At 36.9% G+C, this 21,884-nt stretch overlaps 1 protein-coding gene across 2 annotated transcripts in view; it reads left to right on the top strand.

The window, feature by feature from the left end:
- Window positions 1–5,910: 5,910 nt before the first annotated feature.
- Window positions 5,911–21,884, top strand: part of LOC126971324 (uncharacterized) — a 39,383-nt gene continuing 23,409 nt past the window's right edge. Inside the window, exons 1-6 of one of the 2 annotated variants that reach the window (XM_050817555.1) lie at window positions 5,911–6,050; window positions 7,380–7,505; window positions 9,009–9,151; window positions 16,774–17,035; window positions 18,177–18,389; window positions 19,976–20,212. In XM_050817555.1, coding sequence (XP_050673512.1) covers window positions 6,039–6,050; window positions 7,380–7,505; window positions 9,009–9,151; window positions 16,774–17,035; window positions 18,177–18,389; window positions 19,976–20,212 — 993 coding nt within the window. In that variant the 5' untranslated portion in view covers window positions 5,911–6,038. Of the gene's footprint in view, window positions 6,051–7,379; window positions 7,506–9,008; window positions 9,191–16,773; window positions 17,036–18,176; window positions 18,390–19,975; window positions 20,213–21,884 lie in introns of both variants that reach the window. The other variant, XM_050817556.1, reaches the window with a different exon arrangement.

Here is a 21,884-nt window from a genome sequence, read left to right as displayed (position 1 = left end):
ATGCTATTTTTAAATCTCTCCATACGCGTGGTATTTGGAAAATGTTCGTGTACCGGGATATTAATAAGTAGAATGAGACCTCCTCTGTTTGAAAAAAAAATCTTTAAATTTTGAGGGTTTTTTAAATTTAGAACAGAAACTCAAATATTTTTTACGTGTGGCATATTTATAAATAGGTCTTCAAAAATGATATTGAGGTTTCTAATAACATTTTTTTCTAAACTGAATAGTTTGCGCGAGAGACACCTCCAAAGTGGTAAAACATGGCCCCCCCTGTAACTTCTAAAATGAGAGAATGTTAAAACTAAAAAAAGTATATGATGTATATTACCATGCAAAGTTCCACCGAAATATGGTTGAGAGTAGTAAGTAGTTTTTTTAATACGTCCTAAATCGTAAACCGCAATTTACCTTCCATTTAATCAACTCAAATATTATTATTATTAAAGATGTTTTTTAATATGTTACTTGCTGTTACGGAACCCTTCATGGGTGAGTCCGACTCGCACTTGGCCACTATTATTTGCCTTCATAGCGGCAATACCTAACATAAGGTAATTAGATAATATGCTAATACTATGTGTCAAATCTATATAAGAGACTAGTGGACCCAACAGACGTTGTCCTGTACACATGTCTTAAATTTGAAAAATCGGTCCAGCCGTTAGGAGCAGTTCACTAACATACACATGAGCAGGAGAATTATATTATATGAGCGGAATTGAGAATCTAAACCAATCTCAAATTCACTGAAACAAAGAAAAAAATCATCAAAATCGGTGCAGCCGTTTAGGAGGTAGTTTAACTGTGAATCTAAACCATTTTCGAATCCACCTGAAGACACACACAAATCTCAAATTCACTGGAACACACAAAAATATCATCAAAATCGGTCCAGCCGTTTAGGAGGTAGTTCAATTGTGAATCTAAACCATTCTCGAATCCACCTGAATACACACAGAAAGTTTCATTAAAATCGGTCCAGCCGTCTAGGAGGAGTTCAGTGACATACACACGCACACAAGAATTATATATATAAAGATTTCCACGTATATAGTCATTTATCACGATACCTCTGGAACCGTAAGGCATAGAGACTTCAAATTTGGTAGAAATATTCCTTTCGCCGAGTAGAGATCAGCTAAGAACGGATTTAAAGAAATACCATCCGCAAGAGTTTTTTTTTATAACAGAACAATGTCTGTCGGATCCGCTAGTTAAAATTAATTTAATATTACGACTTTTGACACATCTTGTGATATTCACAATAGACTTACAATATACCAGCGTATAAACACACAACTCTTGCGAGAGAGAAGAACATCTATAATGGGTAGGGCAAAATAGAAAACGTAACCGAATCTATAGTAATTGTAACCGTGTTTTTATTTACAAGTCGTAAGCTCGGAATAAGCTCCTTAGTGTTTCGAATTTTAAACCAAACCTCTAGTTAACGCACATATTCAAATTCGAATTCAAATATTTTTATTCAAAATAGGATGTGACATCGCTTATTGAAAGTCAAAAACTACCACCCATTCCGAAACGAATGCCTCAGACCTGAGACGAATGGCCGCAACAAACTCAGCGGGCTTTGTTTTTCATCAAAAAAATACGTTTACAAAGTAATATTGTACAAATAAACTTATTAAATGGTGTAAATGTTATATTCATTACTATTTGCTTTATAGTATACTTAATCCTTATTTTTATTAAGTAGAAGTAGAACATAATATTACACGTTAGAATGCCAGAAGGGCCCTCATTAGAGCGCCGAGTTCGTATCAGCCTAGCGAAAAATGACGGCTATAATCTTGTTAAAAACTGAGATAACCGATATCCACTACGTTTTAAGCTTTCAAACTTGGTCGGATTATACTTAGTCACCAATCGCCATACTGTAATTACTACTATTTCAGACTTATGTCAAATTACTTCACGTTTCCTGCGACGACGCCGCCTGGGGTATCTAGCTGGAGCACAGCGGAGGCCAATTCTTAATATAAGGTTGCACCACTTTAAATATAATTGAATAATTTTAAAATATTTGTACAACGATACATCTGTAAATAATGATTGTACGTCAGTGTAGATTACATTGTTACGAGGACAAATTCTTGATTTCATATCTCGTTGCTATTGTTATGAAATGTTAATATGATTAGTAAGACCACAGAGTAGAGACTGTTATTTACATTTGATCTAATTTGGTTTCTCGGGATTAAAGCATTTGCCTTCCCGTAGGAAGGCAAATACGTAAAAACGTAGTATCTAATTTCTATAAAAACTAATTTTTTAATAATACTACCTTCAAGAAATAAGTGTTTTATTAATTTCAATGTAAAATAACACGAAGTCTATATTACAAAATTTTAAAGATGCCATTGAGTGTCAAGATGCCACGCACACAAGCATCTAATAGTTGCCTTAATAAATAAGCTATTGTTCTTAGGTAGTGCGGTATCTAGCGAGGAGCGCATCAGAGACCAATCCTTAATCTAAGCAGTAACATAATTTAATAAAAGCATTTGACAGGGTCAATAATGACATATTGTTACAAAAACTCAGCGCCATTGGCTTTGCACCGAGACTCCTATGACTTATCGCAGACTACTTGCGTGACCGTCAATAATATGTCCGGCTTGGTCTGTTCGAATCCAATCATTATCACACGCGATCTGGGGTTAGTCAGGGATCGATACTGGGGCCTCTTCTGTTTCTCTTAATGATTAATGATCTTCCAGATATGCTTGATAATTCTCCGTGTCTCCTTTATGCTGATGACCTAAAACTCTTCAAAGTGATAAAATCTGATTCCGATTGCATGGCACTCCAATATGATTTACAAGCTGTGTTTCAGTGGAGCTTCAGGAACCGTATGGCACCTAATACGTTCAAATGCTATGACATGGCTTTCGGTCTAAAGTGGTGCCCAATAGATTTTGATTATAAAAAAGGTGGTTATTCGATAGCTCGACCAGAAACTATAAAAAGACCTGGGTGTCACATTCGATCGAAAGTTAACCTTCTATGATCATATTACCACTCTGGCAAAGGAATCCTAAAGAATTGTAGGCTTTTTTTTGAGAAATTCTGGGGATTTCGAATCTGAACCAGTCATAATTCTTTTATTTGGTGCTTCAGTGCGCAGCAAGCTAGAAACAGCTATGAGTGTGAATATATATTGTGAGTATGAATCCGCATGAAAGTACTTATGTACTCCTTCTCGAAAAGGTACAAAAAGCTTTTAGGTACCTTTATAAACGTATACCCTCGACCCTGGTCTATAGAGTGTTCGCGAGTCCGACACATCGTACTGTGGCTCGCACCAACCCACCTATACCGAGGAATCTCTCTGCTCTCAACGCTCTTCTCGAAGCAAACCCTGCTTGTGATTTATTGGCAGACGAGTGCTTGCGTTTTTATGAGAGGAATGGATGAGCGGTATTTGGATGTTTTTTAAGTGTTAAGTTATTTACAGTAAACTTTGTATTTATTAACTAATAAAGTATTTGTGTAATATGTTTATTTGTAATTAATTACTTATTTTTAATATTGTAATTGGCTTACGCCGTTTTATTACAGTATTAATAAATAAAAAAAAATAATAATGATATTTTCCTACAAACACATTTATTAGAATTAAATAATCATCTATATATATAAATATAAATATATGGCATATAAGTCAGTTATACTTACGATATTTTTCTCGTTCAAATAAATAAATATTAATAAAGTAAGTAAAGTGGAAAATACCAGTGAACAAAAAGTTATACTTATTTACTTCATTGGTATTAAATTTAATTATAATTATATACTTAATGGACGAATTTCTTATTTAAGTTTAACTAAGACTTACGACTAGAGCTCAGTTGTACAAATAATAATTTTAACTATTTTATCACTAAAAAAATATGTTCGAATATTATGTTCATATCATTGTACTCTCTCAAAAGGAAAATGGTTTATAATTAAGAAAAATTCAGTCTTCGTATAAAATCAATCTTTCATATAATTTTTTTTAACAAAAATACAACCGACTTCAAAAACACTATTCCAAAACAATAGATATGATATGTACTAAAAAGTATAAAAATAATTGCGTATTTTTAAACAATGTAATTAATTAATCTAATTCTAGTTACGATTATTGTCATTTTTGAAAAAAAAAAAAATATATATTTTGAGTGAATTTGTAAAGTATATCCTTTCCAACAAAAAAAGAATCATTGAAATCGGTGAGCGCGATATTGAGTTATTCGTAAATTTATTATCCACTTTCCTATACGTATGTATAGCAAATGTATGACTTTTATGGTATTCTCATGGATGCCATTGTCATATCTGGACCAAAACACAATGGGACCACACGGGAAGCACGACCAGCTTTCAAATAAAAAAAGAATTATCAAAATCGGTTCAGCCAGTTGAATGTTTTGAGGTAACAAACATAAAAAAAATACCGACGAATTGAGAACCTTTCTCCTTTTTTGACGTCGGTTAAAAATGTCTGCCACGATATAAAAAGTTCATGTCTGTGATGTGATTTGATGTAGTTGTTTGTATTTTAAATCGACTCCAGAGTAAATCTATACGGGGAGTGTAGCAATAATAATTAAAATAAATGAAGGATGAAAAAATTGTTGACTTTTGGTTTGGCAGTAAAGAATGCGGGTACACAACAAAAAATAAGACCAGTGGGTTATTGAAGTAACGGTTGAATATTTGCTCGAGTGAGTAGTGGCGAAATTGCGAGGGCAATCAGTTGTTAATCTTGAGATATAATTCTTATAACAAAACAATTTTGATGTGACCGGCTAAATATAACCAGCTTGTTGGACGAGTAAACTGTATTATTGTTAAATATATCTGTAGCCGCTCAGTACCAGCTTTTTCCATTTGACCGCATTCATCGAAGAGCGGCTCGAATTATCGACGACGAAGTCATCTCTGTGGGCCTACTATGAACTGTTATTGCGATTCAATTGACGACCTAAAATGAACTGCTTTGCTATTTTATACAACGTAATTAGAGCTATCGAATTTAGGTTGACGTCAAATCAAGTCGGAAATCAAAACGCAAATTCGTTCATTCATTGGTACCATGAGATAATATTTCAACCTGAATTGGATTACTTATGTCTCAAAGTGAGCGATTCAAAAAATCTACTTTTTAGCGAGAAGTGAATCGTTTTTTTAATAACTTTTAAAAAATAGTAAAAAACAAACATAATTCAAGGTATTTGAGTTGAATATTTATTGTTTTGTATGTGTTAATATAAAAAAAGTGATTTCTAGAGCTATTTTTTTATTGTAGATGTCTCAATTAGTCCATTTTGAATTCCTGATAAATTATAACGAATTGCATCGAAATTGAATGGCTAATTAAATGCTTATAAACCTCCTGATTGGCTCGACTATTCTGCGTTGCAAAAAGTTGTATTGTTATGGTTGTTCGACATTACAATTAGTACCAACATTCAGTTATGATAATATTAATAGAATAATTTGTAACCTGTTAATATTATATTGTTCTAGTTCACAAATAAAATTTGAAAAACAAAATTTTATGAATAATGCGGGATTCAAACCCACGACCTCCGGCGTTCCGTGCCGGTGCTCTAACCAACTGAGCTTACCCTTCGAGTACCGCCTCGTTATAAAATTCTGTTTGCTTTGTTCAACTCTCAGGTTGTGGCTTGGAATTTTTGTAATCGCTCATTTCACTAAGCGCCCCCGCCGCCCGCACCTGTCTCAGTCCCCTTTGTCGTCGTACCCCCGCGCCCCTGTACCCCGCAGGCGAGGACTCAGATAAACGGTCGGCCTATAGTTATAAAAACTTTTTAATAAAATTAAGTTGATATCTGTACTCTGCTATCGTATTTTTGAGTCATATATCTGGTTGTCACGTCAAATACGTCAAATCTTCTAGCTATTATAGCACTTCAATATTATAATATCACAAAATTATAAGTGTAATGTTTTATTAGCCTTAAAAATGCAACTGCATTAAATTCAGTGAAATTTGAATCGGAATGGACAAACAGGTATTTAAAACAGAAATACATATATTATTTTTCATCTGTGTAGCTACACTTATTTTTAACCTTGGTCTTACCTACCTTAGATTAAGGATTGGTCTCCGCTGCGCTTCAATTAGGTACCGCACTACCTAAGAACAATACCTTTTTATTATTTATACATTATTTTTTTATTATCTAATAGTTTAGATGCTTGTGTGCGTGGCACTCTTGACACTCCTCAATGGCATCTTTCAAATTTAGTAACATACGCTCCGTGTTATTTTACATTCAAATTAATAAAATATAAAATACTTACTGAAGATATGTGATCCCAGTGTCATTCTATTTCTTGTAGTTTTTATTATTATTACAAAGTTTTACTACACAACCCGGGGTTTAGTTTCAATTATAAGCCCAGTACCAGCTTATTCCATTTGACCGTATACAACGAAGAGCGGCTCGAATCATCGACGATCAAGTCATCTCCGATCGGATTGATTCTCTAGCATTGCGTAGATATGTGGGCTCTCTCTGCATCTTCTACCGCATTTACCACGGGGAGTGCTCAGAGGAGATGTTCGGGTTGATTCCAGCGGCCGAATTCCACCACCGGACATTACGTGCAAAGTACCATCCGCATCACGTAGACGTCTGGCATTCCACAACCGCGCGTTTTGTTCCAAATTTCTTACCTCGCACAGCCACTTTGTGGAATCAACTACCGGCAGCGGTCTTCCCAAACAGATACGACTTGGGAACCTTCAAGAAAAAAGCATACTCCCACCTTAAAGGCCGGCAACGCATTTCTTGACACACCTGTTGTTGCGGATGTCCATGGGCGGTTCCCTCACCTCTCATATAAAAAAAATAATAATTAATATTAAAATAAAATTAATTATAACATGTGGCACGTCAACGTCACACATTGTTCGAGACCGGCTCGAGTAAGCCCACTTGAGCGTAGTATTCGTTGCCGCACTTTGCGACTACGCCTACGGTATCCAGTTGCAGCGCAGAGGAGACCAAGCCGTAATCTAGGCTTGTATCATTTATTTTTATTGAAATAATGCGCTATATAATATAGTAAATATATAAGTCTTAGATAATTTATACGTCTAGATAGACTGTGATAGCTGTGAATACGGCGAAAAGAATAGCGGCGAACTGTTAACCCCGTACGACGTAGCTCGTCATGCACACTAAAATAATAAACCTGGCCTGTTGTCACCCGCCTAACAGCAGGAGGCTCTATCTGCACGTATAAATTTTCTAATATATAAGTATAGCTTCAAACGAATCGAATGCTGCAAGAATCTATCATAAGATAATAAAATTTGTTATTTTAAATTTAAGGGCAATGAAAAAAACAAACTGAAAATAACCGCAAGCATTTCAAAAAGAGAATTATCAATGAGCTCTCTGATACTCTGGAATATAAACAAAGCTATCGAAGGGTTAGGACATTCTACTGATTTAAAGGTACAAATAATAAATTTATTTAAAGAAAATAATACAATAAAAGAGTACCAGTGGGTATCGATGACCTAGAATATTAATTAATTATAACCCAGATTCATGAGGAAAACTCAGATGTCCACCGCAGGAAAACGTGTAATTATCGGAAAAATTAAAACACCAATTTGAATCTTAAGTTGTTAAGCAATAGCAAGGAATTGTCACAACTATATAGTTAAAATTTCAACTGGTAGAATTATAAAAGTAATATTACGGAAGCATCCTATATTTACCAGTGCGAGGCTCCTTTGCACAGGTTGCCGGCTAGATTATGGGTACCAAAACGGCGCCTATTTCTGCTGTGAAGCAGTAAATGTGTAAGCATTATTGTTTCGGTCTGAAGGGCGCCGTAGCTAGTGAAATTACTGGGTAAATGAGACTTAACATCTTATGTCTCAATGTGACGAGCGCAATTGTAGTGCCTTCAATTTTTGGGTTTTTCAATGATCCTGCGTGGCACTGTATTGTATTGTAATGGAGCCATCTATAGAGAAGTATATTTCATAATCTAAGGCTGAGATCCATAGAGCGTAGTTATACTTTGCTCAGACTTTACTTACTTAAGACATTGCTGAGTGTAAGCTTAGTATAATGTTTGATTTCATTTTTCTAGTCATTTGACAGCTGAAATTATTTATTGATGTAGGCGTTACTTTGCGGAAATCCATAATTATACAAATGATTTGAGCTCTCTTTAGTGTTAATTCCGCCAATATTTGTCTTTAAACAATTCGTCTCGTGCCAGAATCTGGCAAGAGAGAAAGTTCGCGTTTTTTAAGTTTAACGTAAGTAAAGTCTGAGCAAAGTCTAAGTATGATCTGTGGATCTCGGCCTAAGTCCTAGTGATACTTTGATCCAAGGTTAACGTCTTCAGCTTAACATGTCGCATCTTTTTAAATAAATATACAGCCTTTCTAGTTACGAGGATATGAAAAGTTTATTCGAATATTAAGTTTATTTGACGCTTTTGTGATCACATTCCATCAGATGACCCTTATGTATACTGTCCTCTTTCATAAAAAAGTATTAGAAATAAAAGATTTAATTGATCCTTAGAGTCCAGTGGTTAGTGACTAGCCTAGGGATCCCAGGTAAATCCCGGTAAATGCAAACCATAAAATGATGAATGTATCTGTTCGGATTTTTGTAAAACTGCGAAAAAAATTGGAGCTTTAGCGAAAAAAGAGAAAAGATATGCAAACGATATATGCATTCTTTTATAAATAATATTATATATACTTTGCTGCCAATATTATTGCAGGCGCTAAAGGTACCTCCATACCACTGCGATAATCTTGTAAGAAAGTACCTAATATAATAACTAACTAGGAACTTTGGTTATTTTTTCTTCACTTGCGCCGTAAGACTATGCTTATCGGCTTAATTTAATTGTTTTACCAGGCAAATTATTTGGGGCTTTCATACTTTGCACCCAAATGACTATGAGGACCAAAACGATTCTTTCAGAATGACATCCAAAAGGCATTTGACCGCATGGAACACTTTGACGTAAAATCAATGATGAGTCTGCAACTGGAGGAGCAACACCTTTCGTGCGCTGTACTGGCTTGGCAAAGACTTGGACATAAGAGCGCAGAGAGCTTATACGAGTAATTAAGTTAATTAATATTGCCAGATTCCATTTGCAGGTGGATAACATTGAAAAGTAATATTTAGGTCTTTTGTATGAGAAACAGGTAATTTTTTCGAGAGAAGGAAATAGTTATATGTTCAACAAGTGAGCAAAGTTATTTTTTGCTGCGAGTGCTGACTTTAAATCACGAATTGGCGAAGTAGTCTAATATAGACTACTGAGGTAGTGAGTGATTTAAAGGCACGAGACAAAAATATATTGCTCACGTGTGAAACATTCAACTTTTCATCTCGACTAGCGAGAAAAGTGTTATAGGTGATAATGAGATAATACGCTAGGCCAAAATGAGTTTCGGAACGCACCGGATCGCATTGTTTATTTTTTTAACGCGGAGTAATTCCCGGATATGGTCACGTGGGGTTCGAAATTTAAATCACTTTGCCATACGCTCGCAGCAAAAAGCGCTTTTGCTGCGAGTTTTCGCGTAGCAATAGCGCCCTTTTCGTGCTGGAGAGGTAAAAATATATTTACTTACTTAGGGCCCTTCGGCAGGGCCTCTACATTGTCGGGCTTGGATAACCAAATTCGCCTACCGAATCAAATCCACCACTATTCCGGTAGCTTAATAGCTTCTCCAGCGAAACGGGCAGGGCTAAGGCTGCGAAAAACGCGATTCACAGGCGCGGTCGCGGTGCCAATAAATTTTGTTCTTTTCATAAATTCCGAGTGGCAGTGGAATGGGCAGAGCGTAACATTTTCATTCATCAGATCTCTTTTCCCCCTAAAAAATGTTACGGAAACAAATCTTTAATGAATTGTTAAAGCTTTAACTTTGTAATCAGCTCAAAATTATCTATTCATCTATGTCGGCGTCAATTGGATGTAGTTATGCAGAAAGGACTCAAACCACACACGCCAAACCGCACACAAGGCACTTTTGAGTATAGGCATTTTAAGTGTCTGCTCTAAATAATCTTCCATATAAATATCCAAAATAAAACTAAACACTTTCCGTGTATTTTTAAAATAGGGTTTTCACTAGATGACAGATTCGGCCTTAATGACAATGGCATACTTAACTCTAACTCTATTTTGACCAGTGTGGTTTTGAGTCCTTTTGTCGTAATACGTCAAAAGTATTCGTTATTATTTTATATTAGTTGACCCGATAGACGCTCTTCTGCCAATAGAAAATGATAATATCGCATTGCCAAATTTGAAAATATAAAATGAATATAGTATGTTTGTTATGTTTAAGAGATAGACATATGCCATCGCAGACTTTTCTGTAGACCTATATAAGATACACAATTCCAACATATATTTTTTTGTATATCTCAAAGGCTTTAGATATATATACAGCGTTTCCGTTGAAAGCTCAAAGGCGGCTTATTTTTTCCGACATCTCCAACAAATTTCGTTAGTAGGTATATATGACGCAGAGAAATGATAATAACAGAGAAATGACCAAAACACGGAGTATGTTTAAAGATCAACATGATTTTATCATTTCTCTAAACAAATCTAGTGATTTGATCAAATGCCAGGGTTGGTTCCGTGAAATTACAGTGAAAAGCGAGCGAAGCGAGCTTCAGATTTCAGTCATACTCCGACCCGGACAGGACCCACCATACTAAATTCTCATCAAATTATGTCTAAGTCTTACCAAATAAATCTTATAAGTACTAAAGAAAATACTTTTTTGTCATTTCACGGAACCAACTCTGGCATTTGGTCAAATCAATAGATTTGTTTCAAGAAATGATAAAACCGTGTTTGTTATTTTAACATCCTCCGAGACAAATCTCGTGTTTGAGTCACGAGAAAAAATTTGTTTTGACTGTTGGTTTTGACCAAATAACTGTTTTTATCATATCCCTGAGATATATACAAAAATGTATATAAAATCTTAAATGATACTAAAACCTTTTTTTTTATGGAACAGGAGGACAAACGAGCGTACGGGTCACCTGTTGTGAAGTGATCACCGCCGCCCACAATCTCTTGCGACACCAGAGGAATCACAGGAGCGTTGCCGGCCTTTAAGGAAGGTGTACGCGCTTTTTTTAAGGTACCCATGTCGTATCGTCCCGGAAACACCGCACAAGGAAGTTCATTCCACAGCTTTGTAGTACGTGGAAGAAAGCTCCTTGTAAACCGCACTGTGGAGGACCGCCACACATCCAGGTGGTGGGGATGATATCCTAACTTGTGGCGTGTCGTGCGAAGGTGGAATTCGGCGGCAGGAATCAGGTTAAACAGCTCTTCGGAACACTCCCCGTGATAAATGCGGTAGAAGACACACAATGAAGCGACGTCTCTACGCAACGCCAAGTGATCCAGCCGTTCACAGAGCACTGGGTCCCCGACAATTCGAGCTGCTCTGCGTTGCACGCGGTCAAATGGATCGAGCTGATACTGGGGTGCGCCAGACCAGAGATGGCAGCAATACTCCATGTGTGGCCGGACCTGCGCTTTGTACAACGCTAAAATGTGGGCCGGCTTGAAGTATTGCCGTGCTCTATTAATGACGCCCAGTTTCTTTGAAACCAATTTGACTTTGCCCTCCAGATGGCCACGAAATTGGCAATCGCTCGAGATTTCGAGACTCAGTATTCCGATACTAGGCGTGGCTTTTAGGGAGATGTTGTCCGACAAATGGGGTTTTTTAGTGGTAAACGCGCAAACTTGAGTCTTCTGGGGGTAAAATTGGACAAGGTTAAATTTACCCCATTCCGCGACCTTCTCAAGAGAGGACTCGATAGAAGACACAAGTTTCTCCCGGCACTGGTCGACGATTTCCCGACTTCTTTGAACCTTCCTTGAGAACCACGCTATCCATTGGTGAAAACACTATGAAGATAGGTGTAGTAGTTTTTCAGTTCGCGAGCAGACATCTGCAGACAGAGCAGAAATCTCATGCGGTGGAGGACTTTGTTTTATAATATGTAGTGTATCTTAACCAAACTAACCTTACCTAACATTCCTTAAAATTGTTCTTCTCTGAATCTGGGACTCCAACCAGAAAAATATTTTTGTGAATGAAAGTAGAATTACTAAGCTTTATTTTATGTTTATTAATCGAGACAGAAACATATTTGCACGTGGTCCAACCTTCATACAATGATGGTCATTCTTCTTTAAATTTATTTATTGCAAGTAGATTTTAAGGCAAGTCACTATGTTTTCTCCCTACAGCACCTCGCCGGGCATACGTAAAAATGGTCAGCTGAGAAGTAACGCCTCAAGAAACTCAGCAGCTTGCTCTTTCCACAAGAAAACTGTATATGAACCGATCAATATTAGCCAGTCCACATATTTTTTCCCTTTATCAATTCTACAACAATGCAGTAGACATTTTTCATAAGGCAGTTTTAAAATTTGAGGTTTAATTTTTTTTATACAAAAAATTTGTTCCCAATTCTTCCAACATTACTTTATGTGAGAATACCACCCGTATTCTAAATATAGGTAGTATCTTATAAATAATTATTAAAATCGGTTAAACGGTTAGTAGAGAAATTGGAAAAAGGAAGGGTTGAATTGAGTACTTCCTTGTTTTTCCGTGGGTTGAATTTCTAACCGGTGGTATTTATTACTATGTACCTATTTGGACGATTTGGCGTAGTATCATTATGGAGCATGATTAGTTTTAGTTTAAATTATCTACAAAGAAGGACTGGTAAATCAAAAAGCCAGAATTGACGTATAAACAAACTGCCATTAACGCTAGTAAAAGCTATACTATTATTTTCCTACAAATGGCGTGTAATACAAAAAATTCACTCCGTTTCCGTAACGGGTTTTTCCCTTATTACGATCACAGACGCAATGGTTATGGCAAGCCTGTGTTTGAAATAGCACAAATACTCACAGAGCAGGTTTTAAACACGATGTAAACAGAGTTGAGACCTTATAGGCTCACTTAGTCTATAATGGTAATGACCCGGTGATGTGCAGTTTTTGTATTTGCTCGTTCATAATGGGCTTCTATTTTTAATCGTAGGTACAAGCAATCGAAGTAATTGTAGTACTTAATAGCATCTGCAGTTGCGCGATTGGCTATATGAAGTTGTTAAATGTGTGCAGTTCGAGAATTTCAATCGAGTCAATAATAAAACACTTGTTAAGCACATTTATTTTATGAAAATACGAGACGAGACGGGTAGGACGTTCAGCTAATGATAATTGATACGTCTGTCCACTACAATGCAGTGCCGCTCAGGATTCTTGAAAAGTCCAAAAATTCTGAGCGGCACTACAATTGCGCTCGTCACCTTAAGACATAAAATGTTAAATCTCATTTACCCAGCAATTTCACTAGCTATGACGCCCTTCAGTCACAGTAATGTTATGTTGTTGTAATGTACTGCTTCACGACAGAAATAGGCGTCGTTGTGGTAGCCATAATCTAGCCGGCATCCTGTGCAAAGGAGCCTCCCACTGGTAAATTTTATATTATACGCGTATCAACAAGCGGGCGGCTCAGCTGATGGTAACTGATCCCTTGGAACCAAGACATACAATATACTAGATTGTAAAGAATGAAAGATTTTGAATATTAAACAACTTGCTAAGGCACACATTGACTAATCCAAACACATTATCGGGGTATCAAGATGTCTCCACTCTAGTATTAGAATACTAAATCTATGCTTCCAACACAAGAGTATTTACAGGAGCGTTGCTGGCCTTTTAAACGTACAAGCATTTTTCGAAGATACTCGTATTGTAACGTGTGTTGGAACGTGCATAGAATTTTAATTTCATAGTTTGGTTATACGTGGAAAAATATGCATAGGACATTGCTGTAAATATATATGTTAAGGATGATATCTAAGTATGTGACGTGTGGTGTGATGGTGAATTTTGGAGGTAGGAATCAGTAAAATCAACTTTTCAAAGTAATCTCCGTGACAAGTGCGGTAAAACACACACAATGAACGAAGTCTCTACGCAACGCCAAGTGATCTAGCCGTTCAGAGAGTACACTCGACGATTCGGGCAGCTCTTTAGTATCTGTATTTCCTCTTTAGAGCTGTAAACTGTAACCCAGCTTTATTCGAAATATTTTAATGTAGCATGTAGCTTGTCTCCGTAATTTTGCCTGCAGGAATTAGGTTTAAATGTGTTTCTAAGACAGCACACAGTCACTAAACATGTTCATAGCAAAATCAAAGTGATACTGTCGCATAATATTTCAGTATTTTCGAAAGCCGAGCTATTATCGTGGTTATTAAATTAGAGTTGTCATCAATGTGAGGTCGAATCAGAAATGGGGATATCATAAGTCACCGACCGGCCAGGATAATTAAGAAACTGAAGTGGCAGTGGGCAGAGCATATATATCGACAAGACAGATAGCCGTTGGGGCAGTTATGTCGACAATTGGCGACCACGTACAGTCTGCCGAGTCAGCGTCCAAGTCTCGGCTCCATTAACCATTACGGGTAGGACGCACTATTCGAATGTGCTGTGCTTGAGGTTAAAAGGCACTCGTTTGTCTCTGAACACGTCGGAAAGTTTGCCGAAAGCCCCCCATCCCAACTGAATACGTCGAGACGATCGCACCAGCTGATGATCTAGTTAAGACGCCGGAATAAGTTGGACGGATCGTCATGGAGATCTTTGGGGGAAGTCTTTCATCCGAATTAATATCATCAATGGTGTCGTAACACATAATATAGTTTTAAGAGAAATCAACACAGCCTATCATTGATATAAATGAATATTATCAATTAAGTGATTCATACACTACTTAAATATTCAGCAATGCATATTCCATTATAAGATATGTTCTAATTATTCTTGTAATCGTTAAGACAATTGATGCGGGTTCAGACTAGGTCTAGAGCATAACAACATTGACTTAGATATATATCGAAAGAAGATGGGCATTCTATTATTCTGTCGTTCAGTAGAAACTATGTCATTGTCACTCACAAGCGATGAACAAATAATGTGACATTGATTGAAAATTCATACCCTGATAAATTTTATTATTCCAATTAAAAGTAGGCACTTTCTTTGGCAATCATTGATTTTCGCAGATAAGTAGGAGACGAAAATTGAGTGACAATAGTAAATTGATATGTAATGACAGAATTTTAATTATTTAAATGTGTTTTTATAGTCTCATTTAGTCATTAGTGGAAGGCATTGTTGTGGTAGTTATGTATAAGACAAATTTAAAGCGGACTGTTGAAATTTCATACAAAATTAAAAGCAACATAGAAATAATTAAAAAGATGTATGAGCTATCGAATTCTATAACAAACGTTGCTAATATAACTGGTAGTATGCCACTTGATAAGAAACAAAGAAATGCACCGATGATGAACATTTCAATGTGAAAAAACTAGTTTCTTAAAAGTTACATAAAAAATCCTAGAACATTATAGCAAAGAAACTTTGCTATTGTTTTCAATATAACAAATTTGATCTGAAAACCACCAATCCTAATAAAATAAATTGCCCATTCTTCATAGGTCTAACCAGGCTCCTTTGCACAGGATGCCGGCTAGATTATGGGTACCACAACACCGCCTATTTATGCCGTGAAGAAGTAATGTGTAAAAATTACTGTGTTTCGGTCTGAAGGACGTCGTAGCTAGTGAAATCACTGGACAAATGTGATCTTTTGTCTCAAGGTGACGAGCGCAACTGTAGAGTCGCTCAGAATTGTTGGGTTTTTAAAAAATCCTGAATGGCAAAGCATTGAAATGGGCATGGTGTTTCAAATACCATCAGCTGAACGTCCTGCTCGTCTCGTTCCTTACTGTCATAGATGCGGGCTAGATGGGTACCACAACGGCGCCTATTTCTGCCGTGGAGCAGTAATGTGAGAACATTACTGTGTTTCGGTCTGAAGGACGTCGTAGCTAGTGAAATTACTGGACAAATGAGACTTAACATCTTTTGTCTCAAGGTGACGAGCGCAACTATAGAGCCGCTCAGAATTGTTGGGTTTTTCAAAAATCCTGAACGGATCAATGCATTGAAATGGGCATGGTGTTTCAAATACCATCAGCTGAACAGAAACACCGAACGAACGCCAGTGAAAGGTCTTCCATCTCTTTCGTTTTTTAGCATTTTTTCGCCGGCATTTGTTATATTCTCGATCCTGTCCCATAGACTTATACTAGCGAAGAGACGGCCTCACAACATCATTATACGTGTCCAATTTTGATTTGTCCAATTTTGGTTTGTAATTCCAAGCGTATAATTGCTTACGGCTTGTCAATCGAAATCGGTTACAGTGTATTCGCTTTCATTTTCCATCTTGCTGTTCCATTAGAGATGTTCTTCTATATTGCCTGCTTTCTCTATGCGCTGTAAGTGTAAGCATTATTTTGTTTCCGTCTGAAGAGTGCCATAGCTAGTGAAATTACTGGGCAAATGAGACTTAACATATTATGGCTCAAGGCGACAAGAGCAATTATTGTAGTGCCGCTCAGAATTTTTAGGTTTATCAAGAATCCTGAGCGACACTGCGTTGCATCGGGCAAGACGTATCAATTATCATCAGCTAAAAGTCCTGCTCGTATTGTCCCTTATTTAATAAAAAAAGGCTTTCAACATAGACTTAGCTGTGATTCTGCCCCGATGAATCTATGTTTATAAATTATTTTTTAATAGATTCATTACAGAACAACGCAAGCAGTCATTAAGCTCTATGGACGACTCGATACCCTCGAAGCTGAAAGAATCTGCTAATCATGAAGTGTCCGACTACAATATAAGTATTCACTCGAAAAACTTTGATACTTCCTCCGTGGTCGGGCCAGTGGTGAGATTGCCTGTGGAAACTAAGATTTTGATGCGCTGCGAGAACCACAACACTTGCTCGCGTCATCAGCCTAAGAAGGAGAAACCTGCACCAGTTAATAAATTACAAACCGTAAGTTTTTTTTATATAAGAGGGGGCAAACGGGCAAGAGGCTCACGGGATGGGGAGAGGTGAGGCAACCGCCCATGGACATCTGCAACAACAGGTGTCAAGAGATGCGTTGCCGGCCTTTAAGGTGGGATTATGCTCTTTTTTTAAAGTTCCTAAGTCGTATCGCTTATAAAATAAGAAAATGAAAGTACCATTAATAAGTATTTTTAAATTATTTTTCCAAGTTTATAAGTGATTCACATTCTCTTAGAGAACTCAATAATTCATAGTAGCGTTGTTTTTTATAAGTAAATATTTTTTGGATGTACCAACGTGGTATATTTGCTTACGGCCATTCCCAATATTCAGTCTATCTCCGGTTGTGGCCAACTTGAGATAAAAAATGGTAACTATCGTTGACTTTTCTGTCCCAATAAACTTTACGACGGTAACTCATCTGATCCGTACACGCTGTCTGTCAATGGAACGACGTATAGCTTACCAGGGATAGCAGTTTGTATGGAAATTGCAACAGTGAACTGGCGATAAGAATGACTTATCGGGTATATTGGGACAGCTTCAGATTATTGACAGCTATTTACTGACAGTAGAAGATAGTAATTTATTTTTATCTGCAGATAGTATATTGGAAACGGCCGTTAGATAATACCTGCGTATAGAAGTATCTATCTTGCTGTATGTCCGTTAAAGGTATTTTTTCTTTCGCAAGTTTTTTTTGTCTATACGCTTTTAGTAAGTCTATGGTGTTACCATTGGTAAAGGCATGATTGTGAACGTAGAACAAAGTGCCTTGAAAACCGCACTGTAGAGGAACACCACACAAACGATTGGTGAGGATGAAAATATTCTGTAGATGAGCCGTGATCGGTGTTTGCTAATATTTGATAGTTGAAGGCATATTGAGTTATTGATATCTTTTACTGTCACTTCGATAAAGTTTTCTTTTCAGGTATTATAAGGAAATAAAACTTTGTTTAATCTTAGCACCGATGAATTTAGTAAACATACTCAAAGCATGGTAGGCTACTTTAACGTAAAACTGGCTAAATTGTGGTGTTGTTTCCACAAAAGCTACATTAAGTTAGATTAAAATAGAATCGAAAAGTTTTTTTTGATATTCTGATATGGTATTAACTTGTAGTCATGCCCCGTGGATTCTTTGTGCACAAAGAGATTGGCAGAAGTGGACAAAAAGACGAAGGAGTTGAGAGAGCGGGCATCGAAGCTGGCCCGACGTGAAGCAGAGAGAATAGAGTTGCTGGAGAGAGCCGAAGCGGCTTGGTTTAAGTTGGAGCTTGGATATCAGAAGAAGATAGAGACTGCTGAAGAAAACGAACAATATTTAGCTAAACAGGTTCTATCCGTTGATTTTATGATGTACTAGAACAAGGCTCACCCATGCTTTGGGATAGATGGATTTATTTATTTATTAGGTTTATTTACAATCACTTACAATAAAACACACAAATACTTATAAAAAGTAGAAGTAAAAACTAGGAACTAAATGTAGTGATTACTTACAAATAAACATAGCATGCACAGAAATAATAAATTTTCAGTATTATATAGAATAACTAAAGAATTAAATAGTTTTTTTTACGGTACCTACGGTCGACGAAGTGGACGACAAAGTGGAGTAATAGGCTTACGTGGATCATTAGTTTCCCACCCTAAAGGCGAGTGTTATAACTTGTTGGCTTATGGGCGTTTATGAGTCGTTTGCCGGTGGCAACATAGCTCCAAACGAAGTAACTTATTTTAATGCCGATTTTCCTGTTTGAAAGCAGAAGTGATGGATATGATTCCGAGCTTTAATATGGACTTTTGTCAGGGATTTCTTATATTCAACCCGACCTTGGCAAAAACCATCGCAGGCCTAATCTTTTGTTTTCACCAAAATCGGTCAAGATGCTTAGGAGTCTATAGGCATAATACACACATACATTTTTATATAGATTTCTTAACTCTTTGAAAACCTGAAGTTTTCTGTCTTTTAATAATATTGTTGAAGTCGATACTTTTGACTGTACCGGTAGTTAATCGATTTTGTTATTTTTTTTTAAGAAAATAAGGTTGGAGACGAACAGGACGCTCAGTTGATGGTAATTGTTACGCCTAGCCCATTATAATGCAGTGCCGCTCAGGATACCTGAAAACACAAAAATTCTGAGCGATACTACAATTGCGCTCGTCACCTTGAAACATAAGATGTTAAGTCTGATTTGCCCTATAATTTCACTAGCTACGGCGACCTTCAGACCGAAACACAATAATGCTTACACATTACTGCTTCACTGCACGAATAGGCGCCGTTGTGGTGTGTCACATCGAGCCATAATCTAGCCGGCATCCTGGCAAAGGAGCCTACCACTGGTGAATGAATGGTGGTAATGATTTATAATAATTCATGATATTATTTGAAGATTCAGCTTAGTTAGCATCACCACCCCATGGTTTTCTGTGACAAAAATCTCGGCATCTAATAATGTGATATTATTGGTACCCTTAGAAATCTAAATATGATTAGGTAATAGAAATTTTATAAGTGCTAATTCCAATTCCTTGCGGGAGAACTGTCGTCTATATATACATACATTACACTGCTGCATACGCTTGCTGCGTTCCGGATGTTGAGGGACTTGTGCAGCAATGGTGTGAAAAATGACGGATAGATTATAAATCTCATAGTGATAAATCATCACCATTTTGTATTATCACATCACATCACCATAATGTTATTATTATTTAAAAATATTTGCCAATAAATTATAATATTATGTTGGTTTTTATTATTCAAAATGGTTGGTTGGTATTTATTGAAAAAACACAGCTAGCTTATTTAGGTTTCGACATTTGTTAGATTATATTAATTAATTACTTAATTCAAAACCATTAAGTTTGAATGTGAATAATTATATAAAGTGTTCATTTTATTTTAAGATTACTAAGACGATAGATGAACGGAACAGATTTAAGGAAGCCACAATGAAATTGGTTAAAAGACTCAAGGAAGTGTCCGAACAAGCTGAAAAAGATCGGGACCGTTTGATGGCGTTGGAAGAAGAAGTGCGCGATATCGCTTGTGAACATCTCCGTCTGAGAGAGGCTGCAGCGAAAAGCGACAACAGCCTTACAGAACAGCAATGTCAAGCACAGCAGTTGGACAGAGAATTACAGGTCCCCTATTTTAGTTTATATTGTATTGCAAAGAAAAGGGATATACCTGTGGGAGGCTCCTTTGCAGAGGATGCCGATGTACCACAACGGCGCCTATTTGTGCCGTGAAGCTGTAATGTGTAAGCATTACTGTGTTTCGGTCTGAAGGGCACCGCAGCTAGTGAAATTACTGGGCAAATGAGACTTAAAATCTTATGTGACAACCGCAGTTTTAATGCCGCTCAGAATTTTTGGGGTTTTGAAAGAATCCTGAGCGGCAGTGCATTGTAATGGGCAGTTTTGTACCTTATTTTCATAAATAAAAAAAAGGCCAGGTCAAGAGTACCCGAAACCGAAGAGCATGTATGAAAGGAATAATGAAAGTGGACGAAGCGAAACAAATATGTAAGGATCGTACCAAGTGGAACGAAGTGGTCTCTGCCTACCACTACGGGAAACAGGCGTGATTATATGTATGTATGTATCTATATATATCATCGGCAAAGCCAAATATTGGTTTCAAAGCATCTAGAAATCATCAAAAGAAAATACACATAAGAGAGAAGCCGGCCACGCTCTATCGCTCTATAGGACGCAGGTCCAACGGCATGCTATGGTGTGTGGCTTTAATATTCTCTGGTCTGGTGAACCCCCCAATACCAGACCACCTCAAACCATTTGACCGCGTCGTAGAGCTGCTGGAATCAGCGAGGATCCAGTATTCTGTGAACTCTTGCGGCCTTACAAATAAAATTGGCATAAAGTTATAACTAAGCATAAACAAAAAATATGTAAAACGTTTACAAAGAGACATATTGCTAACGAATGCTTTGTTCGGACGTATAACGTTTCCTGCGTTTATTTGCAAGGCAGCTTGTCATTAGGAAAACTTCAGAATTATCATTGTATTGACAGTGTTGTCAACGATAATGTGAACATTTTACATTTTCATTGTTTATCATCAGTTATAACTTTATACCAAGTTTATTTGTAAGGTCGCTAGTGTTTTGGAGTAATTCATGTCACTTCGTCGTATGTATTCTACCGTGCGAGATAGAAGAACATACTCTAACAGAGATAGAGCAAGATAGAATTGTGACTGTAACCGATTTCGATTGACTAGTCATAAACAGACAGCCACTCTTGACATTAGCTCCTTATTGTTTTCAATGTCAAACCACTACCTAATGGTCTAAGAGCCCGTGAACCGCAGACCGTCATGTTCTTATAAAAGCTGAAGGTTTGAATGATGGCGCATTATGAAGTTTGGGTTTTCGTGGCTTTGGCAGGCTAGCGGAACTAAAGGTGTGTAAACATCAAATTATAAAGTGTGCTTTTCTTCTATTTCCTTCAGAATACCAATAAAAATCACATCATTCATTGCCAGACACCCTTAATGTCCATGAAAGTATAATTCTACTTATGTAATAGTATAAATGATAGTGTTTATATAACATAATAATCGGATAATAATTGGTTGATGTAAACTTCGACGCCATGCTTATTCTTAACTCATCACTCACTATTATGCTAGTTCACTCTGACAAAGTCTTAAGTGAACTCTTTTTTATATAAGAGGGGGCAAACGGGCAAGAGAACCGCCCATAGACAACAACAAGTGTCAAGAGATGCGTTGCCGGCCTTTAAGTTGGGAGTATGCTCTTTTCTTGAAGGTCTCTAAATAAATTATAAA

The sequence above is a fragment of the Leptidea sinapis genome, chromosome 23 (assembly GCF_905404315.1).
Source record: "Leptidea sinapis chromosome 23, ilLepSina1.1, whole genome shotgun sequence".
NCBI lineage: Eukaryota > Metazoa > Arthropoda > Insecta > Lepidoptera > Pieridae > Leptidea > Leptidea sinapis.
Note: the sequence above shows the minus strand (reverse complement) of the source record. Positions and strands in the feature narration are given on the sequence as shown.